This window comes from Mirounga leonina, unplaced genomic scaffold, assembly GCF_011800145.1.
Source record: "Mirounga leonina isolate KUSES-001 unplaced genomic scaffold, KU_Mleo_1.0 Mir_82, whole genome shotgun sequence".
In the NCBI taxonomy this organism is placed as follows: Eukaryota; Metazoa; Chordata; class Mammalia; order Carnivora; family Phocidae; genus Mirounga; species Mirounga leonina.
The window spans coordinates 26,806,103-26,824,177 of NW_023270825.1; the positions used below are offsets into that span (position 1 = coordinate 26,806,103).

At 52.4% G+C, this 18,075-nt stretch overlaps 1 protein-coding gene across 1 annotated transcript in view; it reads left to right on the forward strand.

Moving 5' to 3' along the window:
- LTBP2 (latent transforming growth factor beta binding protein 2) overlaps window positions 1-18,075 on the forward strand; it is a 102,625-nt gene that overhangs the window by 45,711 nt on the left and 38,839 nt on the right. The window contains 5 exon segments of the mRNA XM_034992829.1: window positions 5,455-5,645; window positions 7,761-7,931; window positions 8,478-8,684; window positions 9,492-9,769; window positions 10,823-10,925. Coding sequence (XP_034848720.1) covers window positions 5,455-5,645; window positions 7,761-7,931; window positions 8,478-8,684; window positions 9,492-9,769; window positions 10,823-10,925 — 950 coding nt within the window.

The window sequence follows — 18,075 nt, forward strand, 5'->3', positions numbered from 1 at the left end:
TTAAAAAAAAAAAAAAGACACAAACCTGGAAGCATACTATCCATGTTATTCTGCAACTTACTTGTATCATTCAATAAAATAATGTGGTTAAGATGATGCATTTACAGCATCTGGCTTGGGGTGCCTGAGTGGCTCAGTTGGTTAGGCATCTGCCTTTGTCTTAGGTCATGATCCCAAGTGTCCTGGTCCCGCATCGGGTTCCCTGCTCAGCGGGGAGTCTGGTAGTCTCCCTCTCCCTCTGCTCCTCCCCCTGCTCGGGCTCTCTCTCATTCATTCACTCTCTCTCTCAAATCAAAAAATCTAAAAAAATAAAAAATAATAAAGCATCTGGCTCAGTGCTCAATAGATGGTAGCTATAATTATTCTATGCACCATATAGTGATGTTTTTAAACTATCTTTTAGCAGCAAAACCCTTTTCAAACAAAACAGTATTTGGAAGCCCAATTTATAAAGTAGGTAGAGTGAAGCCTCCAGGCTCAGGTGCACTTGGATGGGGTGAAAAGCATGGAGCCCCTCACCCACTTGTCTCTCCAATTGCTTTTGAAAACCTCAGTGTTAAATATCTTTTCAGGATGGCAAAATGTTGGCACACCACATTGAACTGAGTGACATCATTTTAGGTATGCACTGTCCGGGCAGTTTTCACTTGGGTCTGAAGATCCCAGCCAGCAGGGACGGGAAGTTTTTTTTTTTTCTTCTCCCAAATTTGTCAAAAGAGCCCAAAAGTCCTCAGACTGTAGCTCAGTGGTTTCCTCTTGGCTTGGTGCTAGCCTGTCATGAATGTTTCATTGGTCCATGAGGAAATGAAGAAAATAAAGTCAATGTGGTGAGGTTTCCATGAAGTTAAGCTTGTTCAAATGTTTCTTTTTGACATTGAGAGGTCTTTTCTTTCATGGAATTATGGTGGTAATAATTGGTAGGTGTGTGTGTCTGTGTGAATTTCTTACTTACCTAAACAAAAAATTGGCAACTTTATGCTGTTCTCCTACATTTGTTTCAAATTTTTACTGATCCATGCGATCCTAAAGTCTAGGGACAGCTGTTCTGGTCCATTGTGGCTGCTTTGCCAGGACTTCTTTGGAACAATCCCAGAGAGATAGCAAATTCTCTTCTTGTGCCAGGAAAGTTCAAGAACTGCTATCCTTTGATGAAATCAAAGTAACTCTTTCAAGGCTGAGTAGACGGACCCTTTCCTATGGGGGACTGTGGTTAAGAAAGTCACCTTCTCGGTGAAGCTCTCGCTTGCCCCTTTTGTCACCACTCTTGTCCTTAAGGGGGCACTGCTTCTTTAGACCACCCTGGGCCCAACACCCCGCCACACCCTTTCCTTGATATCCCACGACCTAACTGAGACTAGAATGGGGATGCAACTGGGCTTTTGCTAAAGGCTTGTGAATCACTTAAGAGAAATGAGTGCGAAGATAACACAAAGCCAGACTATGGGGCTTGCAAACTCCCCAGCTCACGATCTGCACCGCATCCTAGCTGCCTATGACCTTCTAAGTGCTGAGGGCACAGGCAACCAGCTGGAGGCCACCTCCTCACTTTGTGGGCCTCCCTGCCCACCTCTAAGGACTGAGCTGGGGCTTAAGAAAGGAGATGGTGGTTGCCTTAGGGGGTAATTTTGGTGGAAGAGGTAGAACCGATCAAAGAACTGGGGCTTCCTCCTTTACTCTGCTGTGAGCTCTCAGACAAGGCAGAACTTTTTATTTCTGCCATTTAACCCCAAATCCCCATCCCAACAGTAGATGACAGTGGATTAGGTTCAGGAGGCTCCGGTTGTTAAAAATGTGTGGACACCAGATCGGGCACTTGGCCCTTTACATATAAGGATGCTTGGACAGTATAACAAAGTGTTTTGGGGAGTCTTTCATTCCCCTTAGATGAAGAAGAATTTTCAGTGGCTTTCTTTCTTTCTTTCTTTCTTTTTTTTGAAGATTTTATTTATTTATTCATGAGAGACAGAGAGAGAGAGAGAGGCAGAGGGAGATGCAGGCTCCCAAGGAGCAGGGAGCCCGATGCGGGACTCGATCCCAGGACCCTGAGATCATGACCTGAGCCGAAGGCAGACGCCCAACCATCTGAGCCACCCAGGAGCCCTCAGTGGCTTTCTTTCAAAACAATTTGTTATACTTGTCTGAACTGTATCTAGCACTTTTTTTTGTTGTCATTCACATGATTGTAAAATTCTGGCATATTTTTCAACTCATGCCATTTACTTATATTTGCAAAGTAATCACAACCTCGCTATTTCTCTTAGTCCTCACTCCGGCCCCATGATGTGGCATTGCTATTCCCACTTTACTGATGAGGAATCTGAGGCTCAGGGGAGCTCCGGGACTTGCTCAGGCCATTCTGCTAGAAGAGGAAGAACTGACATTTGCCTGGCCTGATCCTGTTTTCTCCCCTCCATACAGCTAGGTCCTACCTACAACTAGGGAACGTGGGAGGTTCTTTGTTGGTGGTGGCTTTTTTCTTCTCTGCAACATTAACCACTGGACTTAGGATTTGAACTTAGGAATCTTGGGGCCATCAGCATTGAGTTCCATTGGAGAAACGAGTGACAGCAGTGATAACAGTGACAACAAACTACCAAGAAAAACCCTTTGAGTTTCCATCTTGACCAGATTGGGGAGCTCTTCGTTGGTCAAGTTCAAAAAAGTGCAGAACTGGGCAGAACGTGAGCTACTCCCTTCATCTTTCTAGGGTGCCCTTCGGTGTTGGCACTAAGCTGAGCCGTGGCACCAGCCCGGTGCCACCAGGAGGAGACTCCCACCAACCCACCAGCTCTCTCTCTCGGGCACACTCTGGGAAGATCTTGAAAGGATTGTGTTTTCTGCTGCAGCTGGTTGTGCTGATCTTTTCCTGGGAATGAGGAGCAGGTGCCTCAGGTTTGGGCTCCCAGTTCTGGCCCATTACAGCTCCCAGAACTTCTCGAGTGGCTAACAGGACCTCTCTCCCACTCTAGACCCCAAACTCAGGAAGCAGGGTGAAGCATGTTTGGGGCCTCTCAGGGTAAAGATTTGCTGCAGATGGCCCTGGAAGGAAGAACAGCATTAAAGCCTCTGGGAGGGGCACCTGGGTGGCTCAGTCGGTTAAGTGTCTGTCTTTGGCTCAGGTCATGATCTGAGGGTCCTGAAATCGAGCCTCGTGTTGGCTCCTTCCTCAGCGGGGAGCCTGCTTCTCCCTCTCCCTCTGCCTGCCGCTCCCCCTGCTTGTGCTCTCTCTCTCTCTGTCAAATAAATAAATAAAATCTTTAAAAAAAAAAAAAAAAAGCCTATGGGAGCCAAGCTCTGAGCAGAGGGGCCTGGGGGAGGGCTAAACATAGCCTAGGAAAGTACTGGGGTACCTGCCTCTGACATCTCTCCTGATTTGGCTTCTGCCAGGAAAGGATAAGAGGAAGCTTATTAATGGCCTAGGCACTCAGGGTCAACCGAACTGGAGTAGGGACAGCAGAAGGAGAGGGTCCTACACCTTATCCCACTTGGGCAAGGAATCCAGCGGAGAGGCTAGGGTTGGGACCTACTGGGGGAAGGAGGGACCCACTGGGGGAAGGAGGGACCCACTGGGGGAAGGAGGGACCCACTGGGGGAAGGAGGGACCCACTGGGGGAAGGAGCGCCCTCCAGGCCTGAGCAGATGCTCCTCGGCTGAGCTTCCATCGGTCTGAGCTGCTCCATTAGGTGGCACAGCAGTCAGGATGCTCTGGGCTGGAATCCCAGGGCCCTGATTTACTGGATGTCTAACCTTGGACCAGGAGTTGCTCCCTCAGCTTCAGTGTCCACAGCGTGCTCAACCCTGACCACAGTGCAGACACCATCATATACAGTGGTTCACATACACTGTGAAGGGACAGCATATTTACCGTGGAGGCTGCCCTGTAGACTGGCCTAATAACAAACACATGGATAATGCTTTCAAATTTGTGAGACGGTTCAAATGGTTAAGATATCAAAGGACACGAGCAGGAAGTTTTCACAAGTGGTATATAGATACATGAAGAACCTTGCAACTCAGAAGTAATAAATAAAAGAGAGAAAAGGCAACAGTGAAGTACCATTTTATACTTATTCAATTAGCAAAGTATAAAAAAAATAATAACACATTAGGATGTAGAGGCTGCACTCTGAGTAGTACATTTATACATTTTGATACACCCTTTCAAAAAACAAAGCCCCAGTGTGTACCTAGAGCCATAAATGTTTATAACCTTTTTCTTAGACCTTTCAATATGGTCATTCTAGTCCATAGAATTAATCCTAAAAGAATGATCCTTTTTAACTGTCTATTTTAAGTATTTTCCAAACATACAAAATAAAATAGAATAGTATAATGAATCCCCCTTTACTAAAGGAATATTTTAGTGGAAGGAAAAAAAGCCATACTTATGTGAACATAAGTATGTCCACAGTTAAAAATTAAAAACAGGGGCGCCTAGGCGGCTCAGTCATTAAGCATCTGCCTTCGGCTCAGGTCATGATCTCAGGGTCCCGGGATCGAGCCCCGCATCGGGCTCCCCGCTCCGCGGGAAGCCTGCTTCTCCCTCTCCCACTCCCCCCTGCTTGTGTTCCCTCTCTCGCTGTGTCTCTCCCTGTCAAATAAATAAATAAAATCTTTAAAAAAAAAATTAAAAACAATCCGTGCAACAGGCAAATGTCTGAATAAATAAATCTGATTTGTCTTCAGATAGACTATCGTGTAGTAACTGAGATGATAAATATGAAAACTGGGATTGTATAAAATATGATCTAATGTTAAGTGAAAAATCAGAATTTAAGCTGTGTCTACAGGTGATGACAATGGGATAAGAACGTATATTTGAGCAAAGGTTAAAAGGAAATGTGCAAAGTATTTGCTGCGTGGGGGCAGGGGGATGCTGAATTAGGTTGTTTTCTCCTTGAATATTGTTATATTATTTTTACAATGAAAAGAAATGAGAGGGATAGTCTAGGCTCCGCCCCCGAATCAATCTGTGAATAAGCATTTGTTGGGCACCATTTCCACAGGTAATTTGTGTTAAGGGCTGAATTTAGAAGTGGCAGGGAGTAGGCTTGGGGGCAGGACTCGGTTTGGGGGCAGAGGTTGGTCCCTAAGAGTCTCACAGACTCTCAGAATGTCAGAGCCACAAGGGACCAGTCTAACATCTTTGTTTTATAGTCTCGGGCCCTGAGGCCCAGAGAAGCTGTGACTTGCCCAGAATAACCCAGCAAACGCCTGGCTATTCCGCATAGGGTTAGGCATTCTCGCAGAACCAACTGGCGGGCCTTCCCTCACTCCCCCTTCCTCAGGGCACCTCCACATCCCTGAATCGCTGCAGATGGGTGCAGAGAAGGCAACCAGACAGAGGGCACTCTTCTAGTGCAGAGGTGGGGGCTGGGCAGCCCAAGCGGGGACAGAGGGCACAGCGATGCTGCTCCTAGGCGGTAAACCCCCGTTCCACGATCATCTCCACAGGACCCTGAGTGGGCTCAGCCAGACCCAGCCCTCCCAACAGCACGCGGGGTTGTCCCGGACTGTCCGGCTTTACCCAACCGCCACAGCCAGCGGTCAGCTCACCTCCAATGCCCTGCCCGCAGGGCCAGGCCTTGAGCGGAGGGATGGCGCCCAGCAGGCAGCGTATCTGGACCGCCTGTCATCCCCCTGGGGTAAGGATGCCCTGTCTCAGGGTCCTAGGAGAGCAGGGCATCTAAATCTCTGACCTTCTTGTCCCCGCTTTTGCCTCCCCTCCACTCTCACGGGCCGGCCGGGTTTCACCTGTCCCTCATCCTCTCAGCCAATCAACCAGCAGTCAGTCGCCAAGTGCCTGCTTTGTGCTGGGCTCCAAGGGTCCCAAACCAGCTGATCGGGGACTCTGCCCCTATCACACATCCTGCCTTTGCTTCCTTCATATCCAGCCATGAACCTCCCCTCCCTGGCCCTGCTCCCTCCACCTTATCCTTCCTGCAAACCTCCTGGACCAACCTGAGCAATTGCTTTCTTAGCACCCACAGCTGGGCTTCTGCGTTCTAGAGGAGACAGCTGAGCATCCCTGTGGGTTCACGCCTCGGCACATTCTGCTCCTTGCCCAACAGTCCTTTCCTTTGTGCCTGCTCCCTCTCTCTGTCTCTGTCTCTCTCTCTCTCGTCCCTCAGAGCAGCTACTCCAAGCTGCCCCCCACTTTCCCAAGCCCCATCCCATCAGCACATGGACACGCCTGCCACCTCTTGGAGAGCTCCTCACCTTCCTGCCCATCTGCCCCACCGTGCACACCACTCCCCTACCTAAACCCGTGCCTGAGCTCACCTCCTTTCTTTCCTTGCCATGGTAAAAGTTGAAGTGAAATTCACATAAAATTAACCATTTTTAAAGTGTACACATCTGTGGTTTTAAGTGTATAATTTTGTGCAGCCGCCGTCACTGTCTAATTCTAGAACATTGTCATCACTCCCAAGAGAAACCCTGTACCCACTAAGCCTCTTTCCCCCTCCCCCAAGCTCCGGGCCCCACTGATCTACTTTGTCTCTAGAGATTTGCTTACCTTGGACATGTCCTAACAGAGTCTGCACAGTATGTGGCCTTTGGTGTCTGCTGTAACTTAGTATCATGTTTTCGAGGTTTATCCCTGTCGGTACTCATTCCTTTTTGTAGTCCATGACCTCCTTTCTTGCCATCTTGAAAAGGGCATGTCCCCCTTCTTGATTCCTCTAGGACGCTAGACCGTCTCTTGTCCTCCCCCCAACACCCTCTCTCCTCCCTCTTCAGCCTGCCCCCCCAGCTCCTTCCCACCAGCAGATACACTTGGTTCCCGCTCCCATTCTCACACGCACGCTTGCACGCATACACACATCCACAGAGTTCTTTCTCTACTCCCCTCGGGCTTCCTCCCTGTCTCTCCCCCCTTCCCAGGCTAGCTTCTTGAACACACGGTCTACACAGACTTTTGTACTTCCCTCCTCAAGCCCTCTCCCTCTGGTTTCCCTCCCGCGGCTCTCCACGCTGAATGAATACCCCTCCTTTGTATTTCCACCGCGACTGTGTTACAGATCCAGCTTGCATGGCTGCGTGCCCTCCCAGCTGGTCTCCCTGCCTCCCCGCCCCCTGCCCACTCCAGCTGGGAGGGCGCCAGTCCTCCACGAGTCCTCTTTGATCTCCCCCTGAAAACTTTCAAAGGCTTCCCACCACCAACCAAATAAAGGGCCCGTCCTCGTCCTCGTTCTGGCAATCAGGGCACCCACAGCCTGACTCTAGTCATTCTCGCAGGCTCTGTCTTCCTCCCCTTCTCTTAGAAAACTCCCCTCTGGCAAGTCACAGCTACAGTCAGTCCTCTGCCCGCAGGTTCCACGCCCGACTGCGGCACTTGCCAGCTGTGTGCCATGGGGCAACCCAACCTTCTCTGGGCCTCAGTTTCCTTAACCGTAAAATAGAAATATCAGATTGGGTATAGGAACATGATCAGTATTCGGCCATTGTAACCTACACAAATGGCAATTTCTAACGGTTCAACCTAAAAGGGTGCTCCCCCAAGAAGGACAAGAGTGAATGTGCATAAAGCACGAGCTTAGTGGTTGGCACGTTGGCATCCCTCAATACACGATGGACTATGAGCTTCTCAAAGGTACCACCACCCTGCTCCCACTGTGGGACCTTGCTTCCAGTAGGTACTTAGCAAATGCCCTTGGGATGGATTCACCCCTGACCCCATGGGCCTTTCTAACCAGCCTCTGGAGGTCACAGCTGTGCCTCTCAGCCCTGCCCCCTGGACCCAAGCCCTCTCTCTGCAGGGCTGAACCTCACTGAGAAAATCAAGAAGATCAAGATCGTCTTCACTCCCACCATCTGCAAGCAGACTTGTGCGCATGGACACTGTTCCAACAGCTGTGAGCGTGGCGACACCACCACCCTATATAGCCAGGGTGGTCATGGGCATGACCCCAAGTCTGGCTTCCGAATCTGTGAGTCCCTTCCCGCCCCGTCCTCAGGGGGTTCCCAGGCCCTGGGGAGGGGCAGGGTGCCCAGAGGGACAGGCCTGCCTTGAGCAGGAGCCCAGACCTTCTGCAGGAAGGAAGCCTACTGCTCTCATACTATGGCTTCTGTGAGTTGTCCCCAGTCACACAGAATGCTGAGTCCTCACCCAGCTCTGTGACAGCCTAGCTGTGTGACTCTAGGCAAGTCCCATAACCCACCTGAGTCCATGGTTCCCCCACAGAGAAGTGAGGGAGTTAGTAGAGTTAGTAGAGTTAGCCCTCCTGTCCCCCAGGTTATTGTGGGATCCCGGGAAGGTGTGAAAGGGCTCTTCAGAAAGGCAACGGCCGGCTGTTATCTACCCTTCCTCACTCCCGGCGTCCTGGAAAGTCCCTGCATTTCAGGGTGGGCTGGGCTCCCCGGGCCATCCAGATTGGAGTGCCTGCTCCCCCTGCTTCCCTGTGGTCACACCCCGGCCCCGCGGTGGGCACTGCTATGTTGTTCTACCACTGGTCACCTTGAGATCAATGTTGTAGATTTCTGCCAGATCCCCTGCCTGAACGGGGGCCGCTGCATCGGCCGGGATGAGTGCTGGTGCCCTGCCAACTCCACCGGAAAGTTCTGCCACCTGCCCTCCCCGAAGCTGGACACGGGGCCTCCAGAGAGGGGCTCCCGCCACGGGGCCCTGCGGGAAGGCCCCTTGAGGCAGTCCACCTTCACCTTGCCTCTCTCCAACCAGCTGGGTGAGTGTGGGGCTGGGGGGTGCACTGGGCCACGGGCATGGGGGTGCTGGCATCGTGATGGAGGGCACAGAAGCTGCCTCCAGTCAGACCTCCCTCCTTCTCTGCCCCCGGGGCTCAATTTCATTTCCTAAACTTCTCTTTGCCCTTCCTCCGAATTCATCAATAATTTTTTTTTGCCCTTGCTCCCTACTGGGTGCTATGGATGAGACAAAAAAGTATAAAGGCGGGGTCCTGCCTTCAGGGAACCCTCAGCCCTGGACAAGACAGTGGGGCTGGATAGGAAGAATGGAACATGCCTTCCATTATCAGGTGCCACGTAGAAGCTACCAAAAATACAGACTTCCATAGGAGGTCAGGGGGAGGAGAGCCCCCTAACTGTGCTCAGGAAGGCTTCGTGGAGGAGGTGGACTTCAGCTGGCCTTAAAGGGTGGATAGCCTTTGATTAAGCAGAGAAGGTGGGAGGGGTTCCCCTGCGCAGGGACCAGCATGAGCCACGGTGTGGAGGTGGGGCCCTGAGGGGTCTGTCGGGCCAGAGTTCAGGGGTTGTGCAGGATGACGGGAAGAGGTAGAATCAGGAAGGTAATTTGGAGGTTGAGCATGAAGGTCCTTCTTTGGAAGGTGCAAAGTGAAGGAGTTTGTGCTCCATCCTGTCCTCACTGGGGAGTTGTTCTGGGTTTGAGCAGAGAGTGGAAAAATGGAAGGAGAATTCGGGGGAGACATAGAGCCAGTGGCCTGGCCCAGGGATGCTGGGCCCTCTTCAGAAGGTGGGGCCCTGTTGCCTGGCTCTGACCCAGCCCCTGTGCCCAGCCTCCGTGAACCCCTCCTTGGTGAAGGTGCACATCCGCCACCCGCCGGAGGCCTCCGTGCAGGTCCATCAGGTGGCTCGGGTGCGGGGCGAGGCCCCGGAGGAGAACAGCGTGGAGACCAGACCCTCGCCCTGGCTCCCCGCCAGCCCCCGCCATAGCCACTGGGACGGCAACAGCATCCCTGCACGGTCTGGAGAGGCCCTTCAGCCACCGCCCCCGGCAGCACCCAGGCCTCCAGGAGGGCTGGGCCGCTGTTACCTGAGCTCTGTGAATGGACAGGTGAGAATGCATCCCCTGCCTCAGCCCTACAGGCTTCCAGAATAGTGACTGCTCCTCACTCTCCCCCTTCTTCTCTCTGCTCCTCGTCCTTACGGAATGTATGTCCGTAGAGTCTCCTATTCGCCATATGGGAAAATGTAGGGCATAAATTGTGTGAGCAAGGAGAGGCCTCCTTACTACCTAGGCTCCACTGGATACTTGTCAGTGCCAGGCATGCCGAAGAAGCCCCAAAAGAGTCCCCCTCTGGAAGGGCACCAGCATCTTCTGGTCCCAGTAAACCCTGGCCTGTACTGGAGCCGAGCCTAGGACTCCCGGTGCATAGACAGTAGGGCTGTTAGATCCTACAAGAAAAAGCATGGTATTCCATTGAAATTGAAGAGCACAGAGATGTGGATAGGTTAAACCCTAAAGCTTTGGGGGTAAAAGATGAGAGACACCCCATCCCTCCTGGAGGCATCCATAGTCAGTGATGGGAAATCAGGGGAGTTTTTCTGAATCTGGGCACCTAAAAATATGGGCTAAGCCAGACCTAGGATGGTTTTTGTTAGAGTTGCATTTTGGCATTTCCAGAAACCCCTCCTGAGATTAGGGAACTGGAGGAGGTAGGGAGTAGCCAAGGGATAGGGACTCTGAGTCCCCAGATCCTCCTTGGCCTCTCAACTTGCAGTGTCCCTGAGCCTAGACCCTGTTCATGGGGAAGGCTTGCATCGTAGGTGACCCTATAGTTCCCTGGAGTTTGATGGAGGAAAGCCCATCCTTTGGGACCCTCTGTGGGCTGGGGACATGAAAGGGGGATGTTTGCAGTCCTGCACAGAGCAGATCTTTTCTTATCTGGGTGTGCCCTGCCCCCAAGTTTAGGGTTTGGTGGGATAGACTGCAAGGTTCTCTGCTTCCTTCCGGGCCATCCCCTGACTCTCCCCTCTCCTCCCTTTGGTGAGGCATCCCTGGAGCAGGATATTGGGGTTGAGCCCTCGCCTCGGGTTTTCCTGGGACAGCTCTGGCACAGCAGGAAAGGGAAGAGGGAGTGATGGGTGTCCATGGCCTCTTTTCCAGTGTGCCAACCCCTTGCTGGAGCTGACTGCCCAAGAGGATTGCTGTGGCAGTGTGGGAGCCTTCTGGGGGGTGACCTCATGTGCCCCATGCCCACCCAGACCAGGTGAGTGCTAGGTGCAGGGGTGTAGGGTTTGGGGCGCAGCTTTCCCAAGGCCTGGCCTCCGCTTCACCTCCCACCAGGGTCTCAGAGGCCAGGCAGGGAGAACAGGCTGGTAAACTGGGCAGGCTTTCCAGATCTGCCTTGAGGGTGCTTCTGGCTGGTGGCTGAGCCTCCTGACAGCTCAGACGGCTCGCGCCCAGGTGCAGCCTTGACTCTCTGCTCTATCTGATTGCCTGGGAGGGGTTCCTCCCTCATGCTAGTTGTTCTTGCTCAGATTGTAGGGGTCCCATGCCATGCTGGGCCCCCTTCTACATACCCCCCTGCCCAGGCATCAGGGGCCCAGTGATCTTGATGTAGTGACTCAGCGTTTCCCTCATTCTCTCCCTGGAGGGGCCTCACCTCCTCCCCTCCTGTTTCCTAACCCAGTCAAGGTTGGGTGTCTGTCCCAGAGGGTCCTCTGCCTTGGGATATGGGAAACCCAGTTCCCTGCTCTCTTTTGGATGGTGGGAAAAGCCTAACGTGTATTCATTCATTCATTCATTCATTCGCTCGTTTGTTCATTTATTCGGCAAATACTCACCAGGTGCCTTGTGTGTGCCAAGCACTGAGGATTTGGGAGTCAGCAAAATGCCTGTTCATGCTGCTGTCCTAGGCATCGATCTTACGGTTGGGAGGTGGGTGATGAGGTGCCTGTGCCCGAGGATAGCTTCTGCCCACTCGGCCTATCTTCTCCCACCTGGCCCCACTCCTGGGGTCTGGGCCCAGGCCTGGCATGGATTTCTTTTTCCTGTCAACAGTCAACTTGGTGAGTTGGCTTTGTAGGGGGCCTGGCCTGGCGCCCACAGGTGGGAGGGGCAGGGCTGTTCCTAACTTCAGACTTGGTTGTGGAGCAGGGACCATATTTTCCAATTTAAAAATAAGTGTGGCCGGTTTTGCAGTGTGATGGAGCTTCCAGGCTAGCTGTGAGCTTCCAGGCTTGAGCACCCAGCGCGGAGCAGGTACTTCTGCTGGCTGACCTCGTCTCCGCGCCATCTGCATTCTGCAGAATGGAGACAGTGGGGCTGCTGTGGCGAGTAGGTGAGGCATGTGCTTAGCATCAGGTCAGTAAACAGTAGCTGTTATTATTATTGCTGCGAAGTATCCCTCCACGAAGGGAAAAGGGCAGGGACCCACTGCCCCGAGGCAGAAGAGGGCCTTGAACTGCTCAGCGTCTCCCCCTGCAGGCCAGAGATGTCTCACCACTTTTCTTCTTGCCCTCTTTCCCTTCCTCCTGCTTAGGTCCACCCTTGAGACTTCCACATCCCACATCGCATTCAGTCAACGGATATTTACATTAGTGAAGCAGCCATTTGAAGTGCTCCTAGTGTGTGGGCCCAGGAAAGACAGTGGAGGCTGAGCCAGAAGCAGTGTCTCCTTTCTCCAAGCTTACAGTCTCGGGTACGGGGGGCGTATACAGGTAGCACTAACTAGACAAATGCCAGATGCGGTGGGAACACAGCGGAACCGGGACCATAGATAGGTCCTATAGCACCTCTGCACAAATTAGAGAAAGGTGCCACTTCCTTTGTTCAAAACAGTCTCTACAAATATAAATCTAAGATGCCAGCGATTCTCTGAGATGTGGTGCTTTTGTGCAGTGGACAACCTGCACATCTGTTCACTGTGGGGTAGGGGATCCTAGCTCAAATTTGTGGATCAGGGAAAGCTTCTTATAGGGGGTGACATCCGGGATGAGATCTGAAGAATTATTAGAGTAGGCCAAAGAGATGGGGAAGAGCTTAACAACTCAAGGAAATTGCAGATGCAGGTGAGACCAAGAGAGTGAGAAACTTTTCCTGGAGCATGGCACACCCAAGGCTGTGCCATCACCTCCTCCCTGTCCCAGTTAGTGCCTCCCACCCCCCTCCCCCACTGTGTTCACATCTCAGCAAGCCAGGCACCAGGGTGCAAACCCTGGAATGTCAAGCATTCCAGCACACCAAGCAAGAAATAACAAAGACCAGGGAACGTAAACACTTACAACACGTTCAAGCGCAGTGGCATTGTATAGAGAAGGGGCAAGATGCTGAGGAACCTTTTTTGTGTTGACAGGATGCCAGATACCTAGCTCCACACCTGAGCCTAGGGCTGGGGGTTGGGGATGTTTCTCTAAGTAGGTATGACAAGCAAGCTACCTTGCAAGAGTCAGAAGAAGAAAAGGTGAGCTGCTGGGTAGGTTTGGGAATAGTTGGCAAGGCAGGCGGGACTTCTGGGTTCTAGAACATTCCTAGGCCTGGTGGCTTTGCCCCTCTGAGCCTCTAAGTCTCCTCTGACGAAATAAGGCTGTGTCCTTCAGGGAAGGGCTTTGTCATCCCCAACAAGGTCATCTAGCAGAATCAGGGGATGAAGGGAGTAATAAAGCCAACAGCTGGGGAGCTATGTGACTTCCTAGCTTCCCCTAAATCACCTTTTGGCTTCTGAGGCTCCATGCTGGACTGTCAAAGAAGGCCCCTGCAGAACAATGCTATTCCTGATGAGGAAAGAAACTGCTTTGAAGTCTCGTTTATGTGGCACAGATAAATCCCTTTTCTTCTGGAAAAAATTCTCCAGTGCTCTTTCTCAGGGAGATGGCTCAGGGAGTCCGTTTAGGTCAGCCTCCGATCCCCTCCCTTCTTTCTTCCTTTACTCTGGGTGACAGATGCAGCCGACCTTCCAGAAGGCGGCCTGAACCCCATCTTCTTGACCCTCAGGAGTTTTCAGAGCCTCTGCAGTCCCCCTGTCAGGGTCCAAAGAGCGACAGCTCTCAAAAGCCACTTTGATTAAGGCCACATTTTTGAGTTTTTGTCTGAGAAAGACAGACATCTGGGTTGACTGGAAAGTTGGCCGCTGCCTCATCTGGCTGGGCACCAGCTGTGTCTACCCCCAGGCCCCTTCGCTGGGGTGGGCGGGGCTGGCACCCTGCTCTCAGCCCGCAGTGGTGGGCTCCAGCTGTTGGCCACGAGATCATCTGTCCGTCTGCCTGGCATGGGATGAGGTCACCTCAAAACCCAGGCCCCTGCATGTCTCTCCAGGGACTGCTGATTCTCTTGCACCGCCCCTTCAAGGAATTCTGCATCTTTCCCTCTTAAAAGCAATGGTAGCCCCTCTTGCTGAACGTTCACACACTACCCTGGGCTCTTCCCCACCTGATCTCATGAAATTGTCGCAACCACGTGCAAGCTAAGGGTCTTTATGCCCACTTGACAAATGAGGAAGATGAAGCTCAGAGAGGGCCGAGCAACTTGTCCAAGGTAACACAGCAGAACAGGGGAGCAGGGTTTCAAACCACAGTGTGTCTGACTCTCAGCTGACCGGAATCTCCTGAATCATTCTAGGGAGACTTGAGCCCGCCCAAAGACAACAAAAACCAGGACCTTAGACTCAGGGTTCACAGCCAGGAGGGGGCCGCCCGGCGTCGTGTCGCATGAGTTATGTGCGTGTGAAGGACAACATCCCTCAAGAAGATGCGGATTGGATAGACAGGCAGGCAGCAACCTACAGCTCAGGCCTAAGTGCTCACGGAGATGTGCTGGACGAATTGTCCCAGAGCAAAGGCGGTAGGCTTGTTCCATGTGGTTCTGGAGGGCTAACGCCAATGTGTGGATGTTTCTGGTGAGCAGAGCTCAATTCGAAACTGAGCACAAGGAACAGCTTATTAAAAACTGCAGCTTACCAAAACCCAACGATACAATGGGGCATGCCCAGAAGTACTTCGCTCCCCACCATGGAGAGGAAGCCTGCTAAGAACTGGCTCATAGAAGGAGCTGGAAAGGATACTGATTTTTGAGGGAGTGGAGGTTCCTATGTATGTGTCCGAAACTGTGCTGGAAACCCTCAGTAGAAGGCAAGCTTTGGTTTGCCTTGGCTTTGCCAGGGCCCTTGCCCAGGCACCGGCTCAGGGGAGGCCAGCCCCTGCGGAGGGGGGCACATGTGAGGGGGCGCGGGCAGCACCAGGGCAAGTCACAGCAGCAACACTGTTTTCGTCACCATTGCTGTCAGCAGCCGTGTGCCAGGCACCATGCTAAGTGCTTCCTCATTCCACTGCATCCTGACCACGTCTCTGGGAGTTGGGTGTGACCTTCTTCATTTTACAGGTGAAGAAGTTGTGTCTACGTGACCTGAGGCCCCCTGCCTCTCACCGGCCTGTGATCTGCCTCCTAGGCTGCTTCTTGTGCACTTGGCTTGGGGAATTTGCTCAACTAGAGGACCCCAGCTTAGGGAACAGCTGTGCTGGGGTGGGGCTCCTGTTCTCTGGGACTCCTGCCCTCAAGAAACGGGATTTTTCAGAGTTCCAGTTGTTGGACTGAAAAAAAGCAGTGTCTCTTTGGCTCAGGGATGTTCTTAGAGCTTCTTCCAAGGGACTCAAGGCCTCCAGGGAATTGTGCCTCAGCTCAAGTTAGCGCTCTCCTTACCCCAGGGCGGGGGTCACCAACACGTAGCATCTCTGGCCTGGAGAGGTCCATGGGGGGGCTGCGGTGGGGTTGGCTGGAGTGGCACCTGTCTGAGCCAAGGGTCTGACTGGACCCCTCTCCACCCCACTGCTTGTGGTGATCAAGACACCCACTTTGGCTCTTGTGCTACCCCAAGGAAGCAGTCAGAGCCCATCTTTGGGTCTGGAATAATGAGCCTTATAATAATCACCAATATGTGACAAGGATCATGCTCAGAGTTTTGCATGCTTTTTTACTGTTCACAATAGCCCCAAGGAGGGAATTGTCACCTACATTTTACTGATAAGAAAACTCAGAGAGGTTGAGCAACTTGCCCAAGTGTCTCCAGCCAGTGAGGCCCAGCAGCCTGCTTGCTAACCTTGAAACTGTGTTGAAAGAAGGAAGGAAGGGAGGGAGGAAGGGGAGGAGGGAGGGAGGGAAGGAAGGAAGGAAGAAGGGAGGAAGGAAAGGAAGAGGGAGGAACTAAGTCTTAGGGAGCATCTACAGGGACTGTGCCAGGCATGTTGCTAGCTTCAGTCTGACACAGATTCTCAGTGAACTTAACCTTCACAACCCATGAAACTGAGTTTCTGTCCCCACTTCTACAGATGAAAAAATGAAGACTGACAGAGGTTAAGAAACGTGCTTCGGGTCACACAGCTAGTCAGAGTAGAGCCAGGAATTCGATGGGGTCTGGCTGCCACAGAACCCACACTCCTTCCACTGCTCTGGGGGATTAGAAGGTTCTTTGCAGCTTACCAACCCGAGGCTTACAAATCGAGGATTCAGCTCCAGTCCACTCACATGCCCCAGTGCATCCAGCTCAGCCTCACCCGGGGTGTGTGTGTGTATGTCTGTCTGTCTGTCTTCTGGCAGAGTGGTGTATGGCAGGGTACCCTCCAGAACTCCCTGCTGGGGCCATCTGTCATCACAGGCTGAGATCTGCATGGCTTGTAAACAGCCCCGTGGCCAGACATATGTCTCCACCATCTCTTCCCTGAACTCTGTTGTAGAGTCAGGGCCAAAACTGTCTCCAGGAATTAGTCTGTCCTGGTTGAGGCCTCCTTGGGAGCCCCAGCAGCCAAGGGGGAGAGTCAGCAGGGCAGGGGCAGGCCGCAGCCAGGGGCCCCTCTGCTTCCTTCCCCAGTGTGTGAGTTGGCCCAGGTGCAGTGCTGAGGGGAGAGGGCTGGGGTCAGGGGCCAGAAGACCTGAGTTCTGGCCCACATGACTCACGTTTCCGTACCAGGAAAGTTATGCACGTCTGCCCTCTAGGCTTCATGGGCATTCTGTGATGCTCAGATTCCTGGGAGTTGGCGTTGATCCCAGCTGACCCCTCGGCATCTGCTTGGGCTTTCTCAGGCCTACAAGGCCCAACTGCAAGGTCGCTGGCAGCTGTCCACATGTCTCTTTGAAGCGCCCATGGGAAACAACGGCTTAGCCACTCTTTCCAGATCCACTTCTCTCTGCTTCCTGACCCCAGCGTTCTCCTTGCGTCGGCTGAGGGACCGTGAGGGGTAGTGTGGGTTCTGCCCCATTGCCTGTATTCATTCCGCTTGACACTTCAGTGGTAGACCTTGTGGGTCATTTACCCAACCGCTGATGAGTCCTTTGGCCATCTCTGACCATAAGTCCTCTGGCCCATCTCCTGACCTCCTCCTGGGTATCCCTGCCTTTGTTTTTCCCATTTGCTCTCCTGAACCCATGTTAAAAAAAAAAGGGAAGAGAAGTTCCCAAAAAGGGTAATATACTTCCTGATGAGCACGGGTTTCCCTGTAGCCTGCAGACTCTAGGATTCCTGCCTAGACAACTCCTGAGGCTTGGTATGAGTTGACTCATTTATTTATTTGGAGGCAGTAGAGAGGAGTGGTTCACAATCTATCCTCTGGAGGCAGACTGCCTGGGTTCATAATTCCAGCTCCATCCACCAGCTGGGAGACCTTGGGCATGTTTCCTACCTCTCTGTGCCTCAGTTTGCTCCTCCATAAAACGGGGAAAATATTAGTAAATTCCCTCAAGGATTATTATGAGGATTAAATAAGTTAATACGTGTAAGGACTTTATAATAAGGCCTAGCCCATAGTAATGCTATTTTAGTGTTTGCTCTTATTATTCGTTCCATCTTGATTGAGTGCCTCGAGGGGCACCTGGGTGGCTCAGTCAGTTGAGCATTCAACTCTTGATCTCAGCTCAGGTCTTGATCTCAGGGTTGTGAGTTTAAACCTCACATTGGGCTTACCAAAAAAAGATGATTGAGAGCCTGTAGTGTGTGCCAGATGCCGTGTTGGGCTCTAGGGATGTAGCAACGATGAACACAAGGTTCCTGTCTTCACAGAGTGTATACTTTAGTGGTGGACATGGACAAGCAAACAGGCCGTCATAACAGCATTTTAAGTGCCATGGCAAGGGAAGGCCTGAGTGTGTTGGGAGGCAAGCTAGCGTGGGTGGCAGGGGCAGTGGCTCCTGCCCTCCCCCCCTCCGGGAATCACACAGCTCGCCAGCTGCCAGGATCAGGCCTGGAGCCACGGGTGGGTGCTGAGTTCCACCCTGAGCCAAGGTTCTCCCTTCCACGTGGCTGTCTAAACTTCAGCCTTCTATCCCCGGATGAGACTGAAGCTGACTTTTCTGGATTGGATGCTGCACTTGGTCTCACAGAAGCTCGTGGGTGGCCTCTGGGAGGTGTGAGGCAGGTCTGAGGGCCCTCTTTG